At 46.7% G+C, this 24,298-nt stretch overlaps 1 protein-coding gene and 1 pseudogene across 1 annotated transcript in view; one reads left to right on the top strand and one right to left on the bottom strand.

The window, feature by feature from the left end:
- NOS1 (nitric oxide synthase 1) overlaps window positions 1-24,298 on the top strand; it is a 99,179-nt gene that overhangs the window by 1,113 nt on the left and 73,768 nt on the right. Inside the window, exon 2 of the mRNA XM_039868257.1 lies at window positions 21,978-23,107. Within this exon, the coding sequence (XP_039724191.1) occupies window positions 22,383-23,107 (725 nt within the window). The 5' untranslated portion in view covers window positions 21,978-22,382. The remainder of the gene's footprint in view (window positions 1-21,977; window positions 23,108-24,298) is intronic.
- LOC120606896 (uncharacterized) lies at window positions 2,444-2,562 on the bottom strand (annotated as a pseudogene).

Raw genomic sequence — 24,298 nt, 5'->3', positions numbered from 1 at the left:
CGAAAGCCTTGTCCCCACGCCCAGGCCACTGTGGCAGGTGCGCTGGTGGTTCTCAGGGCACCGGGACCTCGCTGCCTGGGGCGCGCGCAGGGAAGAAGGCAGTAGAACGAAGGCAGAAAATTTCCGAGGGACACCCCTGGGTTCTAACCCTAGATTTACCCTTTATTTGCTGTGTGGCCTTAGGTAAGCCCCTTCACCTTTCTAAGCCGGAGTTCTCTCGTCTGTAAAATGGTACCTTTCTCATGGTAAAAAAAATCGTGAATGTGAAGCCTAGGGCAAGCACTCGATTCGCAGGAAACATTGCTGGTATTTTACTATTTTAATGCTGCGGGGCCGGATCTGAGTGATTGGGTCGTTGGGGGTTTCCAGAAACTGTGAGGCCCGCCCAGAGTCCTCTGGCTGGTAGATTGTGCTCCCTTCAGTGGGGCCCAAGTAGTCTTGAAGAAACCATATGTAAGTCCTTCCTGCAGACAAGCCCCTTATAGCCGCCCAGCTCAAGCTCAGTCCCCAGAAAAATGGAACTGCCCTAGCAACAATGCAGGAAGGGCCCTTAGAGTGTCCCTGGGCAGAGGTGGAGAGCTGGCCAGCGCATGCAGGGTTCATCACCTGGCCCAGGACCTTGGGAGAGGGAACGAAGGGGCTACCCATTCAGGCCAGGCCCCAGGCGAATGAAGGAAAACCTTCCCCTTGGGTAAACATTGCGGCTTCACAAAGACACAAGGGAATATGGATTCTCGCCGTTGTTATTTTGAACTTAAGGTAAACCGGAGAAGGAGCCTCTTGTGCCCCAGGCTGCGGGGGTGGCATCCATCCTCTGCCTCAGGCATCTCGGCAGACAGACGTGAGAAGCCTTGGCAGGTCTCAGAGGGGGACATTCTGACCCACCATGTCTACCACCGCCACCCCAGTTCTTTCCGCCAGCCTGATTCCAAGCCCTGAAGGGCACGTGGCTTCGTGCCATCCCCGGGGCACCGTCACACACAAGGTGTTCCTGGAATACCCCCAGGTCTCCAGCACAGCAATCCCATTTTGCAGAGATGGAAATTGAGTAGGGCGAGCCAAGCGACTTGCCCATAGTCACCTAGCTAGTAAGCGGCACAGCTGGAGACCTCAGTCCCAGCTTTTGACTTCTTAATTTGGGATTTTTTTTTTTTTGGTACATCTCTGGGCTCATAAGCAGTCTAACATGTGCTCCTACCAGAGCACCCACAGCCTCATTTCCTGATATATCTGCTTGGACAGAGGCTACCCCGAAACTCAGGAGCACGACTGCATCTCCAGAAATTCGGATTTCCCCAAAGTCCCACACCATGTACGGATAGAGCAAGCCACATGGTAATGGGATCTGGCAAAGCTCTCTGCTTGGGGCTAAGCTTAACTTACTCCATGGCTGTGTGACCTCTGGCTGGTCACTTAACCTCTCTGAACTTCAGTTCCATTATCTACGAAATGAGAACAATAATTCCGATGAGGGGTTGTTTTGAACATTTGTGAAAATGTATGTGTAAGTTCTGGAAACGATAGTTTTATGCCAAGATTGGTGATCGGACAAGAAGGGGAACCCCAGAGGGAGGTCTTCTGTAGCAACCATTTGTGGCCAATACTGTAGATGTGGTTTCCACACTAGCTTGCCCTTTGCTCTTCCTGCCTTTTCTTCAATCCCTCCCCCGCAAATGGCCAGAGCCACCCCTCCACCCCAGTTTCAGTCTTCCATGGGGAAGGACCACACCAGCAAGGGTAAGAAGCTGGGAGTGGTCTAGCAGGGTAGGCTGCTTTCCGAGGGTCTCTGGGGCCAAGCTGCAAAGAGCTGTCCAAGGTACCACCCAGACGGCAGTCCAAAACCTCCCCGTTGTGGGGATGCTGATTCCCAAGGATATAGGAAGAATTGGGGGGTCAGTTCACCTGGGGATTATGAGTACACACAGGTTTGACTGTGCTGCCTTCTTAGGTGTATGTTTTGAGTTGCCTTATGACAAGACTCAGTGTGTTGCCTGTCACTCGGTTTCTGTGGGTCTGTGCATGGTTTGGTGAGCCTTGGAACATGGTTGAGAGGCACTGGCAACAGTCTGCACCCGTTAGAACGGAGGCTTTTTCCTATTAGAAATCGGATTGTGCAGAAGTGGAATTTGATATTCCAGGACAGAAGAAAGGGACATGCTTCCCACCATGGGCCAGTGTGGGTTTGTATGGTTAACAAGTGAAAGGCTGCAACATGACCATTTTCCTTATTCTAATGTATGATAGCATTTAGACATCATCTAATCTAGCAAATGCCAAACATCAGCCTGTAGACCATCAGCATCAGAATCCACCAAGGCACTGGTTAAAGGCAGAGCGATCCCCACAACACACACACACACACACACACACACACACACACACACACACACAGATCTAAAACAGCATCCCTGACGAGATTGAAATTCTGTATTTTTTTTTTTTATACCTATAGCACCTGGTCTTCCTAGGTGGTCTCCCATCTAAGTACTAACCAGGCCCGACCTTGCTTAGCTTCCAAGGTCAGATGAGATCGGGCATGTTCAGGGTGATATGGCCATAGACGAAGTTCTGTATTTATAACGAGACATTTCCAGGAGATTCTACCACCTTCAGCTCTTGTCCATCACCTGCATTTTACAGATGGAGAAACTGAAGCCCAGAAAAGGTATGTGACTTGCTGAAGGTCACACAGCTATATCGACAAAGCTGGAATAGAGTCTTAGTCTTGACTCTTTGCCCAGTGCTCATATATGATAATGCCACATCTACTTCAGTATAGAGAAACCCTATGGATTCTGAACTTAAAGGAAATTTAATTCTGTCTTTTTCCTGGTTGTGGTCATAGATTGGACAAACTGTTCAGAGAGACTGCACGTGATTCCTCCCACCTTGACCTTGGTGCACATAAGCTCTGAGACCCCATCTAATGTTGGGAATTGGCCCAAACGGTTGACCTGTCTGTCCTTTCAGAGAGGAAATTCCTTTAAAAAGTGACATATCAGGTATAACTGTAGGAACTGAGTAATCATAGGAGCTAATAAACCCTGTCTAACTACAATGGGTTTCACCAAAGCCATTGGTTGCAGTTCATTTGGACAGCTGAGTTGGGTCCCCACCCAACCTTTGCAAGTCCTACGTATGTTTTTGTCACAGGCCTTTCGTAGGGAAGGAGATCTATGAGCAGCATCCTGCAATGCTGAAAAGTTGAGTCCACTTGACTGTATTAAATGAAAATGATCTGTCAACAGAAAATGCCCCGAGGTCTCCAATAAAAGCATAGCTAACAGGGTATAGCGGGCAGTGGATCTTGGCATAGCCGTATTTAGTGGTAATAAGCCAGAGAGCCAAGCACAGATATGTGTGGTTCTGCGGCAGACGTCAGCACATTCGTCCAATGTGTAATGATGAGTGTAAAAGGGCAGGCCCGGTGCCAGGCCCCAAGGGCAGGTACCAGATTAAGGTGGTGTGAGCCCCGCACTGACAAAGCCTGTGGTCTGGTCAAGCAATGGCCACCGAACAAGCTCTGTGCCAGGCGTGAAATTCCTGCACGAGAGGTAGAAGTCAATGCTGCTGCGGCACCCAGGATGGGTGGCTGGGGGTATCAGGGAAGACTTCTCAGAGGAAACGGCAACGGGGCTCGTAGCCTTCTGATTTGTAGCCCCCTCTCAGTGACAGAGTCTCCGGTGCCGAATTTGGTCAAGTGCAGCCTGGTCAAAAGACAGAGCGTTGCACTGAGAAACTAAAGAGGATGTCGTCCGGGGAAGCAGCTGATGCCAGGCTCGGGCACTTGTGGAATCGGTGACTCTGGGTGAGTGAGTTAACCCCTCCGAACCTCAGGCAAGTTGTCTATAAAATGAGAATTATAACTGCTGCGTGAGGTTTTAGGAGGATTCAGTGCGATGGTGTATGTGTAACTCTGGGCAGGGGGATGGTGTCAGGCCAATTTCAATGTCAGAACGACAACAACAACACAAATGCGAAAAGGAGAGACCCGTTTAGTCAGCCAGCTGGTGTGGGCCGTGCCCCTTCCACTCACCCAGCCCCAGTTTTCTCTCCTGTGAAATGAAGGAGTTGAAATTCAAGGGCAACTGCATTTGGAAGCCTGCAGGTATGTTCTCTTCGGCCAGCACAGGATTTGCGTTGTGTTTCGGTTTGGTTTGGGTGTTTTAGTTGTTGCTGTTGTCGTTATTGCCTTTAGGTCACAGGTCCCTTCGTTAAGTATTGTGTATGTCATTTGCCTGGACCTTCAAGACACTGCCGCTCATAACCCCTGGACTATTTTCCCTCAAAGACCTTTATAACTGTAACATTCTATGCCTCACCCAAGACAGACATTTGCCCAATTCTTGTCCATCGGCTGCATCTGCGATTTCTGCTGGCAGGTCCGAAAAGAAAGGGTGCTCTGTTAGGATCGAAAGCACAGAGCCATTTGATTTGTAGGAGCAGAGCTCCCTCTTCCAGACTGGGCAGTGTTTTCCTTTTTCCCACCTCCGATTTACATATTCTGTCACCTACCATCATAAGATCACCTCTTCTCAATTGAGATTCCCCAGAAAACACAGTCCTTTTTCGCCATCTGAGATGCTTTGGAACAAAAGGCACCTGAAAGCAATTTCACAGATTTTCAGGGATGTCCTGAAAAGTGTCACAGCTTCTGCCGGGAACCTTTGCCCACCAGCATTAAACAATATTCAGGAATCTCTTCTTTATGCAAAACCTGATAGCTAAATCGCTACCATGAGGGTTAAAAAGATGAGCTTTTCTGGAACCTGTTTCCAGGTAGAAATGAAGAAGGGAGCTCGTGAACTCAAAAAGCTTGCCCAAGTTCAGTTTGTATGGATGAGCAGCCAGTGTTTCTCGGCTAAGGGATTTCATATCAGCAAGAGTCAGGAAAGCTGCATCTTCATCTAACAAACAAGCCCTGACTCCCAGCTCTGTGCCAGAGCCCATAAGAGAGGCTTGGGGCATAAAGGAGTGCACGACACCATCCTTACCCTCAAGCATTCCCAGTGTCTGAGAAAGAGATCAACTTGCCAATAAATGGAATGCAATGGGGCAAATGGTGTGGTCAGCCCATCCTCTTTGGTCATTAAAAGAGCTGTGTGGACCACATCATGCTGTGTTTCATTCCAGGAATTTTAAGCAAAAGGGTAACCTTCAGGGATAAATCAGAATAATACTCAATAGCAACTGACATATTTTGGGCATGTTTTTCTCTTTGATTTTTGAAGCAGTCTCTTAGCTCTACGATATTCAATAAGGAAAACAAAAACCAATTACATTAATGTAGCAGAATTCAGGTAATGAAAAGAGTCAATAACATCTATGTGCTAGCTTATTTAGACGAGTCTTAGCTGGAAAGACCTTTATTTGTCATTTCTCCCCTAATATGATAGTCATTGAAACAAAACTCCTTTATTTGTTGCAAAATATTTTATAAGATAATGAGACCGGATGGATATCTTTTGGCTTGATATTTTTATGGTTTTTTATTATTTTTTAACAAACATGCAAAATTCCTACATGTAGATGAATGTTACTTCTTTAACTGCTGCCTTCCCTGCCCAGGATTTCTTGTGGGTATGTTCTTCAAGGCTTGCCTTCAGAAATTATAATAGTTCTTTCCGAATTCCCCTACTGGTGATACCTTTTTGGGCTTTTAAGGGTGTATTGGCATTTCAGAAACAGCAGGAAGTCATCGGGAGCCACATTTTGTGGTTAAAATGGGTGATTACATTGGACGAAATCATGCAGAGATTTAGTTTGGAGGAGGGTTCTTTTTCAAAACAACACAGTGTAATCACAGTGGATTTCTTGTCTGGTTCCAAACGGGTGCCTAAGTCAAGCAATGTACCCTGTACCCTTCATCTTGAGACTCTGGTGACAGGAACCAGCTCCCGTGAAGCCAAAAGTCTTCCTGCTCCATTTCTGTGTGGTACATTGACTTCTCTCTGCTAAGCAGGGAGGATTCGATTTATGACGGAGGTTAACATTGTTTAAAGAATGACTTTAACTGGATATCTGGTGAAATTTTGCAAGTGTAGTTCATCGTCTTGGGGGTAATAATGGTACTGTGGGTTCTGTGGGCGACTATCTTTATTCATAGATGACATGCTTTAGAATTTAGGGCCGAAGCATCTTCTTTTCAAATGGTTCTGCGTAATGGGCAAATGCTAATAGTCGATTGAATCTAGTTGGAAGTTGATAGGTGTTGTACTAGTCTTTTAAATTTCCTCTGTTTAAACATCTCATAACAAAAAGTTGGATGGCAGGAGTAGCTTTATTTAGACTTTCCTCTGTGTTAAATTTTTTTATGTTTCTTAGGAGAATAATATTCAGCCTCTCCATCTCTGTCCCCTCTCCTCCACACACGTAGACACACATGCACACACATAGACACACCCTCATGAGCACCTCTTTTCCTGGAAGAAATAATCCACAGTTTTGCAAAATGTCACTGTTTTCCATGGCAGCCTTTCTTTACATTTTTCCCCCAGCATTTTAATTAGGGCTGTGAGTCACTGTGCTTTATGAAGGCTGGTGACAATGTCATTTACGGCTGTTTAGCATCCCAATTGAGCCCTCTTCCGCGGTGCATTACATCAGGGGCATTGAGCAATGAGCAGGCGACAGTTCCCTCTGTCAGCAGCAGAACAGGCTCCGTGCCTCTTGAGGAACTGAGAAATGAGCTTGAGGTTCGTTCCTGGAATATCTTCCAAAGTTGCCTTTTCTACCGCTGGCTTGATAGCCTTGGCGCGCCTGAATGTGTTTGAGCTCCGAAGAGTGATTCAGAGCTGCAGCTTTGACAGCTTTCTGGGGTCAGCGAGCTTCTCTTCCAGGCGCAGGGGTCTGACTTGCCGTGACACTGGCTCTTAAATCTATCAGACCCCTATGGATGTGAGGCGACAGGGCAGAGGCAGGATTCTGGAGCCCATCCGAGCTGGATTTGAACCCAACCACTGCCACTTATTAGGCAAGTTATTTAATCTCTCTTTAAACCTCCTTTCCTCTTCTGTAAACATAGGGAAAACTCCACTACTCGGGGTTATTGGGACCGTTAAATGCTGGGTGCATTTTGGGTGCTCCATCAGCTTATCAGTAAGGATGAGCTTGGCCATTAGGAAAATTCCACTTAGACGTGTTACACTTGGCCCTTAGGGCTGCTTCTGACAGTCCTCATCCCTAGGCCCCAGGCGCAATGAGGATGAAGATTTGTCAGTCGGGGTGCAATCAGGAAACAGAAGGCATCTGCAACCTGGATTTTCAAGATAATTTAATGAAGGAATTATTTAAGGACACAGTTTAGGGCACCAACAAAGGAGGATGAAGTGTTCAGGGACTAGGGAGGTGATGACCACCCGGCCCAATGAAGCCAGAGAGGGAACTGTGTAGCTGAAGGTCTTTGGGCCAAGGGAAGGGGTTAGAGGTAGAGACCTCCCAGCAGAAGCTATGCTGGGGGAGGGAGAGGGATGCAGACCTATCCAGACCACAGCACTAAAATGGGATGGAGCAGAGGCAGGGAGTGCAGTCTCTCGCTCTCTCTCTCACCTCATCTGTGCCTCTCATTGGCCAAACCCAATCAGAGGCCAGAGGGCAAGGAGCCTTTGGGTATCCATAGAGGTCGGTCTCTTCCTGGGGCCTGGATAGGTTTGGAGAAAGGTGGAGAATGGATCTGGGGATGGACAACAACCAGCACAGAGGAGGGAAAAGAGGAAGAGCTCGCTGATAATCATCAATAAAACCAACCCCAGTTCGTCAGCTCCGAGCAGAAAGATGCTTCTCTGATCTAGAATGTGCTGGAGTGTCTCCAGTTTTCTGTAGGATTCTCATGGAATCCTCCAAACAAATCAGGCATTTTCTTTTGTTTCAAATCCTGAAAGATATCCCCAGGTACTTTGAGGAAATGGGAGTGGACATTATAAAATCAAATGAACAGTGCCAGGGCATTGTACTTAACCGGCAAATTATAGCGTAGAGTCCTGGTTAAATAAAACGTTTAGTCATTGAGGAGGTAAAGCTTATTGAGTAAGCTGCTGAGGTGGGTTTGGTGTTCGGTCAACAAGTAACCAGTATAGTATCTGTTGAATGTCCATTCTGTGTTGTTCTGAGCACATGGCCAGCTGAGCGATGGCCAGCGGGGTCATGCCAGCCGGGCATGTGTCTTGTGAAAGCAGAAGTTCTTGGATGCCAAAGCAAGGCATTCTAGTGGTAGCTTCCCAGGGTCCCCAGAATTTTCTTGCTGAACTTCAAGGAGTACAGTAGATTAAACCTGGAGGAATTTTCTTGGCGAAAGCAGAGTGAAGTTGTGGAGATGACCCTGGGCTGGGAACCGGGAGTTGCATGTAGCTCCGGTAACAACAATGACACTGGCCAACATTCCTTGCACACTCGCCAAGGGCGGGGTACTGTGGTCTCTCACATAAGCACTGGCCAACATTCCTTGCACACTTGCCAAGGCCCGGGTACTGTGGTCTCACACAAGCACAGGTTTTCTAAAATGTGGTAGATACTCCTCCACTGGTAGTACCCATTTTATTGAGGTAAAATTCACATGACATAAAATTTATCATTTTAAAGGGTACCGTTCAGTGGTGTTTCGTATATCCACGGTGTTTTACAATTGTCGCCTCTGTCTGGTTTCAAAATATTTCCATCACCCTACTAGGAAACCCCCTACCCATTAGGAATTGAAAATAAGTGTTTAAACAAAAACTCGTACATGAGTTTCACAGCAGCACTATTCACAATAGTTGATGTGGAAACAACCCAAATGTCCATCAACCCACGGATGGATAAACAAAATGTGCTCCATCCAGATAATGGAATATTATTCAGCCATAAAAATAAATGCAGTACTGACACATGCCACAGCATGGATGAACCTTGAAGACATTGTGCGACATGAAAGAAACTAGATACAAAAAGACCACGGAGTATAGGATCCACTTATACGAAATGCCTAGAAGGAGTGAATCCATAGAGACAAAGGCTAATGAGTGATCGCCAGGTGCTGAAGGGAGGGAGCAAAGAGAGAGAGACTGCTTAACTGATACCCACATTCTAAAACTTTTTATTTCGAAGTAATTTTAGTCTTAGAGAAAAGTTGCAAAACAGTGCAATGCGTTTCTTTATACCCTTTTCCCAGCATCCTCTAATATATAAAAAAGTCCATAGCCATAGTATGCTTGTCAAGGACAAAAAATTGACAATGAATATATTATTAATTAAACTATAGACCGTATTTGAATTTCACCACTTTTTCTACTAATGAAGTTCTCTCTGTTCCGGGATCTTATCCAGGATCCCACATCACTTTTAGTGCTTATTTCTCCTTAGTCTCCTCTGATCTGTGACGGTTTATGAATCTCTCCTTGCCTCTCACGTGTCTGACACTTTCAAAGATTAGTCAGTTGTTCTGTAGAATATCCCTCGGTCTGAGTTTGTTCAATGTTTTCTCATGATGGGAGTGAGGTCATGTCCATTTTTTAAAATTTACTCATTACATATTTGTTCTGAAAGGTAATAGAAAAATGGAGCTGGCATCTTTGTATTATGATTTCATGGATATCATTGCATATGTTGATGTTACAGTAAGTAAGGTAAAAAGTGAGTCAACTTTAAGGAAAAGTGGTAAATAATTACACAGGTGAGACACAGGTATGATACAATGATAGGAAGGCGGTAAGACCAGTTGGGGAAATATGACATCTCATAGAGTCTTCACAAGAGCCCCGCACAGTGCATACTGTTATTACTCACCATTTTACAGATGAGGCACAGAGATTCTAAATGTCAACAAATGGCAGAGTCAGGATTTGAACCAAAGACCTACCAGCTTAACCACGACTTTCTCCCATGAATCTTCCTTCCCACCTCTGTGACGTCGGCAAGGTGACGTCACTCTCTTTCTTCTGGGACTTTCTTTGCAGAGAGCTCTGTTAGGTGAGGCTGAATCAGATGGGAACGTGTTGCTCAGTGCTGGGGAAGGGGTGTCTTCCAGGGTATTATCAGGGATACCAGTGCGACAGAATGTAAAGACCCAGCCAGTTTAGGTAACCCCAAGACACAGTCACTAAGGACGACATGTGGGACCCGGGACTGTGTGATTCCTTCAGACGGAAAGAGGAGGCTGGCTTCCATTCAGCTCTTGTTGGAACGAGTCCTCACGGACTGGTCTGACATCAAAAGAAAAAACTCTGGAGAGAAAGGTGTCACTCCAGGAAGGGATTTTGTAAACACACCGAGGTGAGAGAAGAAGCAGATATGGAGTGAAGGGTGACCGTTGTGTGAAAGGCTGCACCGTTCTCAGTAGCTTTAACTCAGGAAAGATGAGGGCAGGGTGAGCATCTGCCAGCGGGCACAATGCAGAGAGCTTTCAGGAAGGTGGGGACCTGGACCAACTTGGGGCACCTAGGACAGGACCCAAATCACTGAGCCCATCCGCCCCTTCATTGAGCAGCTTCTAAAGGTGACCTTCCTTGCTTCCCTTTAACACTCACTAGCAGGGGTCCCCCAGTCAAAAAAAAAAAAAAAACCCTACAGGGTCCTGGCAGGAAACAAATGAGTGAGAGGGGCTGACTTGGGAACCAAGGGGCTTAGGAGGGCTCGCGCCCTATCAAAGGGGCACTGACATTCAGGAAGGCAGACTCAGCGTGAGCGCACCTTCCAATGTCCCGGGAAGACCAGGAACTTGTATTTCGTGTGAAATTTCCACTTTTTGTGTTAACCAAATGAAAGTTAGGTGTATGCCTGTGGGTGTTGTTTGTAGAATCTGACCAGAGCCCTTTTGAAGCAAAAGATAACCTGGGTCTGAAGCACTTTTGGGCAAAATAGTTTATAGTTTGGGTTGAAATTGAAATTTCATTTGAAATTACCATTTTCGTAGGTCACAAAATAGTTGAATATCTGCAATTTTACACGGTTCAACCTAACATTGTCACACTCCCTAGACTGAAGTGTTCTGCTTGAAGCATCGTGGGGCTGCGTCAGAGGCACACTGGTTTCTTAAACTATAATATACACACCAACCTCCTGGGGACCTTAAAATGCAAAGTCTGATTCTTAGGTCTGGGGTAGGGCCTGAGACTCTGCATTTCTAAGTGTCTCTCAGGTGATGCCTGCGGATCCATGAACCATATGGTGTAGTAAGACCTTAGGCCATGTCCATCAATGATCATTTTACAAACTCCATTAAGACCTCACGTTAGCTTTCCTCTTGCTGAATCTAAGTGTCATTACCCAAGTATGCAAAGACCCCTGCATCCATTACTTCATTTATAATGGGCCATGTCATCACCTCCCTGCAGCTGCTTGGCAGGAAGTGAACTGACACCAGCCCCACCTTCCTGCACGGCAACCACCAGCTGGAATGGCGCTCCAGAGGACGATGGCCTCTCCTGTTCTCTGCCATCTCCACTGCTCCCTCTCACCTCCCACCAGGGCTACTTCGATAGCTGCAGACTTGGAGAGTGAGACTCTGATTTACTGAGCACCTACTATGTGCCAAGCACTTTGCACTGAGGGTACACCAGGAAGCCATGATCTTTGCCATCAAGGAGTGTACAGTTAGTACACTCATAGTTCATTAGGGTGATCATTTTAGGAACAAAGTCATTGCTCAATAAAAGCTGAATAAATAAAGGAGTCGTAGCAAGGATCTCTCTAATACTATGATCCTTATTTTTACTTTATTATTTTAAAAACTCCATTATCATTTATGGCTCCCTTAGTCAACACTAGATAAGTGTCCTCCGCTTTTTATCCTAATTATGAAATTGATCTTTTAAACATTTACCTTGCCAAGCAACTAGGATGGAGTCAATGGACCCCTCCAGGGCTCTGGGACACCTGAAAATCCTGGAATTGTGTGCATGACTTGTGACAATTTGTCCCCTCCCTCCACCTGTCATGGTATCCTCAGAACCCCTGTTATCAGTCCTGGAGAGTCAGTCAATAATTGGAGGTGGTTCACCAGGAAGTAAGAGCTGAGGAGGCACTTGGCTCCTTGGGCTTATTTTGAAGAATCAAAAAAAAAAAAAAAAAAGAGACAGCGTAACTAGATAGAAAGGGCTGCAGCTCACATCCTCAGCTTAGCATTACTGCTGAATGTAGGATCCTGAGTAAAGATCCTAATTGCATGTGGGTGGCAATAAAAAATAAGCATGCAGCCTGAGTTTGAGAAGAACTAATGCAAGAGACCTGAATCCTATTTCTGACTCCATCTCTAAGAACCTTCGGCAAGTCTTTCCCCATCTATGAGCCTCAAATTCCTCATCTGTAAAATGCAGCGTCAACCCAGTGACTCCCCTTCTTATTGTTTAGCGGATCGTGAAGTGATTGAAAAACCATATTAATGCTATGGACTCTCTCCCCATATAAATGCACATATAGTCACAAAGGTTGGGCATTTTTTGTATCCAATTCCAGGATTTTCAGGCACCCCCGAGCTCTGTTGGGGTCTTTAGATTCCATATTATGAATCACTGGAATAGAAAAGCCCTACAGTCTCTTTCAGTTTCCAATGACAAAAATTATAAGTGATGATCAGGCCCAACTGAAATAAACATACACAGTAGTACTTCAAAAGTGATAAAAGCAAAGACTTTTGTATTTATAGATTATATGATTATCTACTTAGAAACTCTGAGTGAAAATTATTAGAGTTAATAAAACAGTTTAGTCAGTTTAAAAAAACAAAGATTTTAAGTTCAGACAAACTTGATTTGAATCAATGTCTACGACTTAACTAACATCTTTGAGCCTCAGTTGTAACATCTATAAAATGGGAATAAAGATGTCGTATCTTTTGTATGGTTGTTAAAAGAATGAAATTAGATAATTCACTGAAGTGCTTACACAGAAATATGTTCAAAATATTAGTTTGAACTGTAGGACTTTGGCGAATGTGATCATCTGCAAAATGGCTCATTTTGTATAATAAAAATTCAATAGAAGATATTGCTGTGGATAATATTGCTGATAATTTATTCAGTAAATATTTATTTTGTGCTTATAGGTGCCAACATATGCTAAGAAGAGAGTTAATTATATCTTTCAAATCAAAGCAGAACTATGCTGCCTCCGAGTTAAGTGACTGGTAGATCTATACCAAGCTCATACCTGCTATTTGCCCTCCTGCCTTTGGCCCTTGGCCCCCCATCATGCTAATATAGAACAAATGCAAATGCATTTAGCCAACCTGACAGGCTTGATTGTTTACTCAAATTTAACTCATTTACATTTATTATTATTACTGATATATCTGACGTGCGTGGAGTTATTCCTGCCATTGTAGTTTGTGTTTACTATTTAATGTGTTCTCTGAAATTTGCTGAAATTCATCTGTAACTGATTCACGCCTGTGCTGTGATCTGTTTACAGGGAACTTTAAAGTTAAGGGAACGGATGTTATCACCGCTCGCTTACGATCACCATTCTTCTTTTTCTTTCCATGAGCACGTTTTGCCATTCTCTTGACCCAGCTTCCCTGCACCAGGGGCACCCAAAGACCCGAGGAATGAGGGGAGAAACTTGGTTGAGCCTCAACTTAATACTAAGCTCCTCAATTTGAAAGACACTGTTCTCGATGTCCTCTTAAAAAGAAAGACTTAACGTTGCCTCTGCATTTGACATCTGCAGTTTACAAAGACGTGTTCTTTACGGCCTCCTTGTAATGTTCACAAAAACTTTGAGAAGTAGTTGGGTTTTTTTACCTTTTCCATTTCACAAAAAGAAGTGGAGATTCAAAATGTTGAACGACTTTCCCAAGATCAAATGACCAATACGTGGCGCAGCGGGGGGAATGCGTCAAATCAGGCGTATTGTTTGTAATCCTCTCAAAAGTGTAGAAATAACGATGCAAAGAAATGTTGACTCTTACAATATGCTAGACCACAGGTTAAATTAGTTCTTACTACTCAGGAAGGATAACTCTATCAAATGAGTTTCCTCTTTTCTTTTTCGTTCACCCCATTTTTATCCCCTCTCCCATTCTGTCTGTTGGAAGCCAGAAGCTGGGACGTCCCTGTGGACACCTCCTCCTCTGCTTACCCCCTCCACCCAGTCAGTCACTGCATCTCGTTGACTCAACCTCATAAATATCCCTTCGATCCGTCCATTTCTCTCCTTCCTCCCTTTCACTGCCTGAACCCTCACCAGCATCAGCTCTCATCACTGGCTCGCAGCAGCCTCCCTGCTGGGTTCATCATAGCCAGCCTTGCCTTTCCCACCCATTCTCCATCCAGCAGCCAGAGCGATCTTTATAAAATATAAATCTGACCACAGAAGTTCTCTTCTCAAAACCCTCTAATGTTTGCCATTACTCCAAGAAAAAAGCCCAGAATCTTTAACTTAGCTCTCAAGAGAACTGCATGATTCAGCTCCCAAAGACCTCTCCAGCTTTATCGGACATGGCCTTTCTTCCCCTGCCACAGTGGACTTTGTCCAGCACCTCAAAGGCCTGCTCCCTCCCACCTCGGTACCTCCTCTCCTCCATCCCTCACTCCCACCACCCATTCCTTCATCTGGCCGGTCAACTCTTCCTCCAGGAAGCCTTCCCTGACCACCGCCACCCAGACTATATTAGCTGTCCTATTCACGCTCCCATGAGCACCCTATATTTCCACTTTGTTCTACTCACTGTACTTGTTGCTAATCTCTCTCTCCACTCCCTCTGCCCTCAGATTGTGAGCTTTGAGGGCAGGGATGCTGTTTGTCTTGTCCATCCTTGTATTAGTGCCTTGTCTTCTCGCTGACTCAGGTGGGAAAATATGTAAGAATTAATAAACAAATGGACTTGGATGAAGGAAAAGGAAGGCAAAGAGTAAGAAAAGGGAAGGAAGGAAAGGAATAAAAAGAAAATAAAAGAGGGTAAGGTTTATTGGAGGAAGAAAATACGTACTATCTTTTTCTAAAGATTCTTAAGAAACATTTCAGAGACCGCTGGTAACATGTTTCCTTGCTGTAGTAATAAGGCCATCCTCTTGATCATGATTATGTTCGCATATCTGGCCTGAAATAGTTCATTTTCCTTGATGTGTAATCTAAAGTGACTCTAAACATAATAGTTAACAGTGACTTGCACGTTACATGTGTTATCCCACCAAATGCATTCCCATTTAATTATCTCGTGTAATTTATTGTTCCCATATTACAGAGGAGGATATTACTGATGAAGCTGATAGGTGGTAGAGATGATGCTCTTTCCGGCTCCAAGGCCATGCCTTTGACCGCTACATAACACTTCAGGTGATGGGACACATCTCACGAGGGTGGAGAGACAGGTACATCTCTGGGGAATTTTGTGCCACTGAGGGGGTCCACAGATGGAAGGAATTTAAGAACCGTAAAGAATCTTTGTCCCCAAACCCTGGAATTTTCTGTCTATATGATGGATATAGTGCTCTACAGCTGGCTGAACTAGCTCATAAAAATGAGCTTTGCAAAATGAAGATGAAATGAAGACTCTATAATCCCTTAAATCTATTCCAACATGGAGACGGCAGCCCTGTAGCTCTCTCCTGATGATGGAACAGGCCGGTGACACCCTCTCCACACCTCAGTGGTGTCGACTCACCACCAAGTTTGGGGGCCTGAGGCTGTGGCCGCCTCTCTCGAGTTCCATGTTTCAGCACACCAAATCCTGCTCTTTTTGTGTTCCAGATATACCATCTACAAAAAGAATATACAATAAAAAATTTAAAAAAAGCTTTTCTCTCACTGGACCCCTGGCCTCCCACTCCTCTGTCCCAGAAGCCACTGCTGCGGCCAGTAACTTGGATGTTTTCCCAGAGGTGTTCAGGCCATTTTCAGGCTTACATGGAAGTATGGATGAATACATGGGATGGATACAGAAACGGGTGTGTGTATACATATATAGACATCCATGTATCTGTGTGTGCTTCATTTGCTTTTTAAATTCAATAATGTATCTTGAAGATCACTCTCTGTTGATCCTTTTAGATCTAATCACCCCTTATGTAATACCTGCATAGGATTCCGTTGTATGGATGTGCCACGCTTTATATGATAGTCCCCTACTGATGGACACTCAGATCTCTTCATATTCCGAACAACCCCGCAAGGAAAATGTGTGTGTGTGTGTGTGTGTGTGTGTGTGTGTGAGTGTGTGTGTGTGTGTGTGTGTGTGTGTGTGTGTGTGTGTGTGTTAAGGATGTTCCTTCATTGTTTATCTGCAGGAGAAAGTCCTAAAATTTAAATTGCCAGGCCAAGCAGAGGTAGATAGGGAAAGGGGGTCAAATATAGGGGGGTAGGGGGATGGCGAAGTGGGTAAAGGGGATCAAATATATGGTAACTAAAGGAAACTGGACACTTTGGGTGGTAATCACACAATAGAATCTATAGATGTCAAATTATAACGTACACCTGAAAATTATATATTTGTATTAATCGATATTACCCCAATAAACTTAGTTTTTTTTTTTTAAAAAAAAAAAGGAAAAAATAAATAAAATTAAAAATAATAATAAAAATAACAAATTGCCAGGTCAAAGATCTATGTATTTTAAACTTGGGGATAGATACTGTAAAACTGCCATTCAAAGAGGTGGTAGAAAGTGGCGATGTATGAGAGGGTGGGCTTCCCAAACCCTCAGCCACAGGACCTACGCCAAACTTTAAATGACAGTTAATCCTCCTACTCCTAACTCTAGCTCATTCCTGCCCCTGGGGTATGGACCTAAGATCAGGAAAGATCAAAGTCGTCACAGGAGAACTGTAGCCATGAAACTAGGGGAATTACCAGTCTGGGGAGACCCCCTGGGACGAGGGTGCTCTGTCTCTGGGATCCCCAAGACCCAGAACGCCGACTTACCCGCTGACTCGCGGAGGCTGGCAGGTTTGTAGCTATGATTTGCTGGCGTGGGAGAAAGCACGTCAGCTCGATTCCCGGCTGGCGTTCTCTCTGGGGAAAGACTGCAAATTAGCTGTTCGGGAGATGCAAGGAAGTCGGTTGTTTCGTTGGGTTTTGTTGGTTTGTTTGTTTTTTTTTTTTTTTAAAGAGAACAGTTGGGTTACAGTTTTGGTCTTTTGTTTGTGCTGAGGGTGGCCGTAGTTTGTTTTTTAGACATGGAGGACTTGGATTTGTTTTAAAATGAGATTGGAGGGAGGTGGGAAACAGGGCTGTCACTCTCTCAGAAATTTTGTGGGTGCACGAACTGAAAACACCTGGGCATTCAGAGGCTGGGTGTTGTTTTCTTTAACGTTGTTCATTTAAAAAGGTAATATACATGTGATAAAAATAATTTAAATGATATTCAAATAGAAAAAAAAAGGTAGTCAGTCAATGTTTCCTCCTACTTCTGACTTCCAGTATTTCTCGTAACACACGACCATTGATACTTGTTCCTTCCAGAAGGTTCTCTGCATTTACGTGTGTAGAATTTACGTGTTTGCACCTTTCTTTTTTCACCAATGGTATATCTTGGAGCTCACTTGCTACCTGTACATAGGGATCTGCCTTTTTTTTTTTTTAAACGAAACATTCATTGCAACGATGGGTTAGATTTTGAACGATACTCGGGCGGCAAGATGTTGGATACTGGACTAATTATCAGCCCAAGTGACACCCTACTGTTACCCGTCTCTTCATAGGGTTCTTGTTGGGTTTTCTCTCCCCAAGCTACCCTCATCTGGCTTCTTCCCAGGGGTCAACCTCAAAAAGTGGTGAGATGCTTGCTAAACTTCTGTGTCATTTTTCTAGTTTCTGAGAACCAGGAATCTTCTGCCCGGTTAAGTTGTCAGATTCTCAAGGAGACCTAAGGGACAGGGGCACACGGAGAAGATCTCTGGTCCAAGAGCTGACTCTAACGTCAGACCCTAGCCCTGCACTATCCCGTGGCAATACAATTTGAGCCCCATGTGTGATCTTTAACTGTATAGCAGCCACATGCAAAAGCATAAACGGCAACAGGTAAAATTAATTTTCATAATAATTGTGCTTAACCCAATATGTACAAAACATTATCTTCTGTTCTACATGGAATCGATATTGGAAGATTATTGAGATATTTTAGATTTTTTTTTTTTCCTACCAGTCTTTGAAACCCAGAAACTCATACAGCACATCTCAATGAAACCAGCCACAGCTCAGGAGTTTAATGGCCACATGTGGCCAGTGGCTGCCCAGTTGGAAAGTACAGCTCTAGACGCCCTACCCCCAACTGTTGCTGATTTCAGATGTCCTCTGACCTTCAGTGCTTAAGGTGGAAAGCCCCGGCTAAACCAGGACAAGTCGGTCTTCCTAACACAGCTTAATTTCTGCATCTGTAAAATGAGGACAGTTGAACGTGAACTTTGAGTAAGGATGAAAAATATGGCAGCAGATAAGAACGTGCTTTGGGGGTGAGGAAAGGAAGGAGGCGTGATTTTGTGGGATTATGAGGGTTAGGACCGACCCTGGTGAGTCCTCAGAACCCACTCGCGTAGACCCCAGGCCGCCTCCCTGGCTTACTACTCTGAACCTCAGTCGCCATGTCCGTCTGTCAGGTGGGGATAAAAACAACTCTTACTTCCTACGACACCCGTGCAGAGGGCTCAGCATCCTGCTTCGCACACGATAAACTCTCAATGACTCGAAACCGCTGCTGTTACCATTCCTTTGGTTGTAGAAACATGCCCCGGGATGGGGAACGGCTCGCCCAAGGTCACGCAGCGAGAGAGTAGTAGCAGACGCTGGCCTATTTTGGCTCCCTCCTTCTCGCTGGCAGTCTTCCCTGAAAGTCAGCCGCTAATTTCCTCGCAGCAAGGTAACTGAAATAAATACAGTGAAACCATGGAACTACTCGAATGAGGCCCAGGGCCAAGTATTGTTTCCATGGTATGTACTCTGGCGTGTATGCACATGTGGTTTTTTTTTGTGTTTTTTTTTTTTAAATCGCAGCTCCAAAGGGCGAGGCTGGGTTATGTTCAATGCCTGGGACCGTGATTAGCGTGAGATTCCTCAGTGTGATTTCAAGCCAAGGGTCCCCTTCTAGAGGGCACATGAAATATCTTTGGCGAGACTGTGATGGACTAAAAAGTGTACGGAATTATAAGCCAGGAAGCCCCCAATCATTACGTATGATATAACAATAACAGGAAACCATTTTTTTCCCCGAGCCTTCACTCAGTGACATTGCCCGGCACCCCGCATTCACTATTTAATCTTACTAGTTACCCAGGGAGGTAGTAATTACTTAATGACCTCATTTTACAGATAAGTAAACTGAGGTTCAGAGAAAATAAAAAAAAAATTAAAAAACAAACAAACAAACAAACAGAAACACAGAGCCAGAAAGGGGTTTAACACTTTTCCCTGTGATAAAAGGGTGGCCAGCTATCCTGGTTGGCCCAGGTGAGGACCCTGCTGGACACTAGCCATCTGTATATTGGGACAAGCAGGTCTTCCTACGGCAGCATAATTTATTCATCTGTAAAATGGAGATAATCGAACCTGACACTGGTCAGGGTAAGGATAAAAATATGGCAGCCAAGGAGAATGTGCTTTGGGGAAGAAAAGGAGGGAGGCCTAGCATTGTGGGGTTGTTATTAGGGTTAGAATTGACTACGGTGAGTGCTCAGAATCCACTCACTCAGACCCAGGGCTTGCATATTCTCTCTCTCTCTCTCTCTCTCTCTCTCTCTCTCTCTCTCTCTGCAGACACTGCCTATCCCAGCCTCTCCCAAGCCCAGCCTTTGGTTGCAGAAACATGCCCCGGGATGGGGAACGGCTTGCCCAAGGTCACGCAGTGAGAGAGTTTCAATTCTTTTCATAGATCAAGCGGCCTTTCTAGGGCCAACCTCTGGGAAATAGCACCCCAGGCTCCCAAGCACCAGCCAACAGCCCTCTCGGATTTAGAAAGCAGCTGAGAAAGAGCGGCAAGGCTGAGAGTGGCTAGGAAGGTTTGTCGATGGCTTTATTTTTTCTTTAAGCCAGCTCCAGCCTCCGTCTTTTGGTGAGGTCTAGCCCAAGCCAGCATGTGGAAGAAGAGATCTTGGGAGCCTCACTTCCCCAAGAACTCACCTTCGAGTCCCTTCTTTAATTAAAGACCATAGCCCGGTGCCAAGCTTGGACACTCAAGAGTGATCTGGAGGTCACAGCTGTCTGTGCCTCCAACGAAACAATGAACATCCCGGTTTTGATACCGGGGAGAAATGAGGCCCAGGGAGAGTTTAAGAAGCAAAGGGGCAGGGTAGACTGAACTTCTCTCCTGTGAGGAAGGACACAGTGGTTCTGGGTGGTTTTCTCTGCAAACCAGAACCCCAGCAGCTAGACGCCGAAAGACGCTCAGTCGGTCAACACATGGGCTGCACATGCTCACACGCACAGCCGAGAAATGACACAGCATGAGGGTGATGCATGAATACACAGAGAGAAACACACACACACAGCAACACCAGATGGAGAAGGCAGCCCGGGCTGGGCCTAGGTGGGTCATTATTCCCTCACCCACACAGAGGGATTGGTGGCGTTACGTAATGCAGGCTGCAAAAGGGGAGGCTGAACTTGCTAACTACCCCACCACCAAGGGATCCAGGAGGTGGTGCCTCCTTCTCATGGAGGGAGTCTGCACCCCTTCCCTGCTCTTGGAGACAGCAGGAGCTTGTCAGCTGCCTCAGCCCTGGGATGACCCCAGGAAGCCACTGAAAGGGAAACGAGAGAGTGCCACTTCGTTAGTCATGGCAGATGGGAGCTCCCTCACCGTGCTAAGGTGTGGCGAAGATGCCGGCAGAAGGGGTGCTGGGGTAGCGACGGGACTGGGGATAAGGAAAGAGATGGGGGGTTCTCTGCTGCGCCCACCTGCCCCTCCTTCATCCGAAACCACAGATCACCTGCTCCAACCCAGACACACAAGACACGCAGCACTGCCTACTGTGAATGTGCCACAGGTGCACACCTCTCCCCTGGGCCTCGGCATCCGGCTGGGTCCCCCGTTGACCATTGGTACCCCAAACACACCTCATTTCCCCAAGCCTGGGGGAGCTCGTGGAAGTTGCAAAAATAACTAGAATATAAATTTTTTTAAAACTAGAGTACACGTTTATAAGCTGAGGCTCAAGAGTGGGGCCAACCTGAGTTCAAACCCTCTCTCTGCCATCATTCTCTCCATGACCTTGGACAAGTCACCCTTCCCAAGCTTTGGTCTTCTCGTGCATTGAAGGGTTACTGTGCAGATCAAAGAAGAGAAAAAGCAAGAGTGTCCATGCTCAGTAAGTGTCCGCTTTGTTTTAGTCTTTTGGGATTTTTCTTTTTCAACAAATACTCACTGAGCACCTGCTACATGCTTATGATCACCTGAGGATACACAGTCCGCTCTTTCTAGTGTTTCTTCATTAGAGTTTCAGTCTGTGGAGTACATATGTCTTTCAAGGTTTTGTGTGGACCCATGCCTTTGGTATGCATTATACCCAAATTGACTTTTAATGTGGCCAAGTCTGTCCTCTTGAACATGGGACAAGTGGATAGTTAGAAAAATGGTCATAAAGACAAATCGACACCTTTCGCAGGCAGTTCCGTGGAAGGCGATATCATTCCCCTTCCCGTGAGTTTGTTGCAGGGGTTTTGGGAGAGGCCAGAATGGAGAGCCCAAAAAGACCCGAGGTGTGGATGGAAAATGTTGGCAAAACACGGAGAGACAAAGGCCCCGTGACAAGTTGGAGGGGTGACTTCTTGCGGTGGGAAAGAAAGAAAAGAGGTCTTGTCATTGTCGCCTTCTGATTTCTGGGCAGACTGTCAGCGGTTTCTCTGGGGCTTTGATCATGGAGATGAAGCCAGACGACCTGCAGCTCACTGTGAAGGCAGACTCCTCAAGGAAGGAGGATTTTGTGTCTAGGTTGGCTTTGGAACTCCAGGGCATCCGGTGGCGAGACTTCTCAGTCGGCTGCGTTTCCCATCTTAGTTTTGGGGGTGGTGTCGGGTACCCCACGTCAGTCTCTCATTTTTAATTGCCTTCATCCCCTCCCTTGTTCCTTCTCTTCAGCTCGAGAAGCCCCAGACCTAATCTGCATCTCACAAGCTGGCGATGCCCAGAGAATAGTCCACAAGCTCATGCATCACCTCCAGACACATCCACCAGACGCTTCTCCTCCCAGTCCGCCTGACCCGTTGCCTAGGGACACGTCTCACCGCTTCTTCTGACGTCTGCCTGACAAACCACCGCTTTCTCAGGGAACGGGAAAGGAAGCAGACGCATGACATCATGCCACCGACGGCCAAACAGCAATGAGTGGGTGACACCGAGTTGACGTCAAGCACAGACAAGACCAAGTCCCATCGCCCCTGCAGCACCAGCCGCCCAGCTCCTTCTTGGCACAGCCCGAGGCTTGGCGGAGTCGTTTTGGCTTGACACATTCTGAGGTCTTCAGAGCCTTGGACACCAGACACCATGGAGAATCACACGTTCAGCGTTCAGCAAATCCAGCCCAACGTGATTTCTGTCCGCCTTTTCAAGCGCAAAGTGGGGGGCCTGGGGTTCCTGGTGAAGGAGCGGGTGAGCAAGCCCCCCGTGATCATTTCCGACCTGATTCGAGGGGGTGCCGCGGAGCAGAGTGGCCTCATCCAGGCGGGAGACATCATCCTCGCAGTCAATGGGCAGCCTTTGGTGGACCTGGCTTATGACAGCGCCCTGGAGGTGCTCAGGGGCATCGCCTCCGAGACCCACGTGGTCCTCATTCTGAGGGGCCCCGAGGGCTTCACCACGCACCTAGAGACCACCTTCACTGGGGACGGGACCCCCAAGACCATCCGGGTGACGCAGCCCTTGGGTCCTTCCACCACAGCTGTTGATCTGTCACACCAGTCGTCGGCCTACAAAGAGCAGCCACTGGCAGTGGACAGGGCCCCAGGTCCAGGTAACGGGCTGCAGTATGCACACGACAATGGGCAGGAAGCGGGCTTGCTGTCCCACACCAACGGTCTGGCTCCCAGGCCCCCAAGCCAGTTCCCTGCCAAGAAAAGTGCCGGGGTCACCCTCCAGGGCAGTGGGGAACACAATGAACTGCTCAAAGAGATAGAGCCTGTGCTGAACCTTCTCACCAGTGGTGGCAGAGGGATCAATGGAGGTGCACCTGCCAAGGTGGAGACAAAAGACGCAGAGGTCCAGGTGGACAGGTAAGCTCCTCAGGTGCGCACGCACATGTGTGTGTGTGTGCTGCATGTGAGCATGTCCCGCACCTCAGCCTCACAGCCCAGACGCCAGGCTGAGCTCTCCTAGGTATCTGCACTGGCACATCCACTCACCTACCCTTACCTCTTTCTCTTAAAATTGCAATTGCAAGAGGAAGATGGGCATAACTTTTAGGATCTATCTCTTGCCACGAATCCCCTAGCTGTTAACTGTGGTAGCCGGCATCATGTCTTCTGATCTTTATCCCATGTAATCCTCCAGCAACCCCACAAGGTGGGCATTTTTGCCCTCCACAGTTCACGGGGCAGAAGACTGAGGCTCAAAGAGGAGGGGCCTTTCCCAAGGTCACCCAGCAAGTGCACGGTAGACTCAGGTGTGGAGTGAGTGTCAAGGCCCTGGAAAGAGAGAGGAAAAGCTGAGCGCGGGGCAGCCCTCAGCCTAAACCTGTTTCCTCCTTGTAACAGCCAGTCGAGGGCAAAGAAAGTTCTAAAAGAGAGGAATGGAATCAAGGTAGAGAATTGGCCCCGACTCCCTACAACAGCCGTGTCGCTCAGGTTGTGTGGGAGCAGAGGCTAGAACTTGAAGGACTTAGTGCCAGCCCCTCTGCATTTGCCAGGTCGGCATTCTCTGATTCTATGGGGAGGAAAGCTGGCAACACAGCGGGTGATTCGAGCTCCTTCTCTGGGGAGGAGCTGGCAGCTGGGCCAGGTGATCGAAGAATAGCGGGCCTGGAGATGGGAGAGAAGTTTCCCTCTGCCCTCTGCCCCTCCTACCTTCGGTCCAGCACTGACCTCCGGCCCCCGATGCTGCCAGGGTGATCTAGGCAGACTCTTCTTATTTCCCCTAAGGAAGGAGGCTCAGGTCTGAGGCCCCCCACAAAAAATCCAGGAAACTTCCCAGCCCCCTCCCCAAGGACCCCTGTGTGTCCCAAGAGTGTCTAGAGGTTGCCAAGAAGTCCCTCGAGGGCCTGGATTAAAGTAGCTCTCCAGGCACCTCTATTGATTTATTTAACAAATATTCATTGAGGACCTAATGTGTGCCAGACACTGTTCTGGGCACCAGGGCTGGAACGATGCATGGAACAGACCAACCCCCCTGACCTTGTGAGTGAATAACATAGACCAGCCCCCTGACCTTGGGGACCTTAGAGTATGGTAGAGAAGACGATGAATGAA

Source organism: Pteropus medius, unplaced genomic scaffold, assembly GCF_902729225.1.
Source record: "Pteropus medius unplaced genomic scaffold, Ma_sr-lr_union100, whole genome shotgun sequence".
Taxonomy (NCBI): domain Eukaryota; kingdom Metazoa; phylum Chordata; class Mammalia; order Chiroptera; family Pteropodidae; genus Pteropus; species Pteropus medius.
This window is presented reverse-complemented; position numbering and strand designations above follow the sequence as displayed.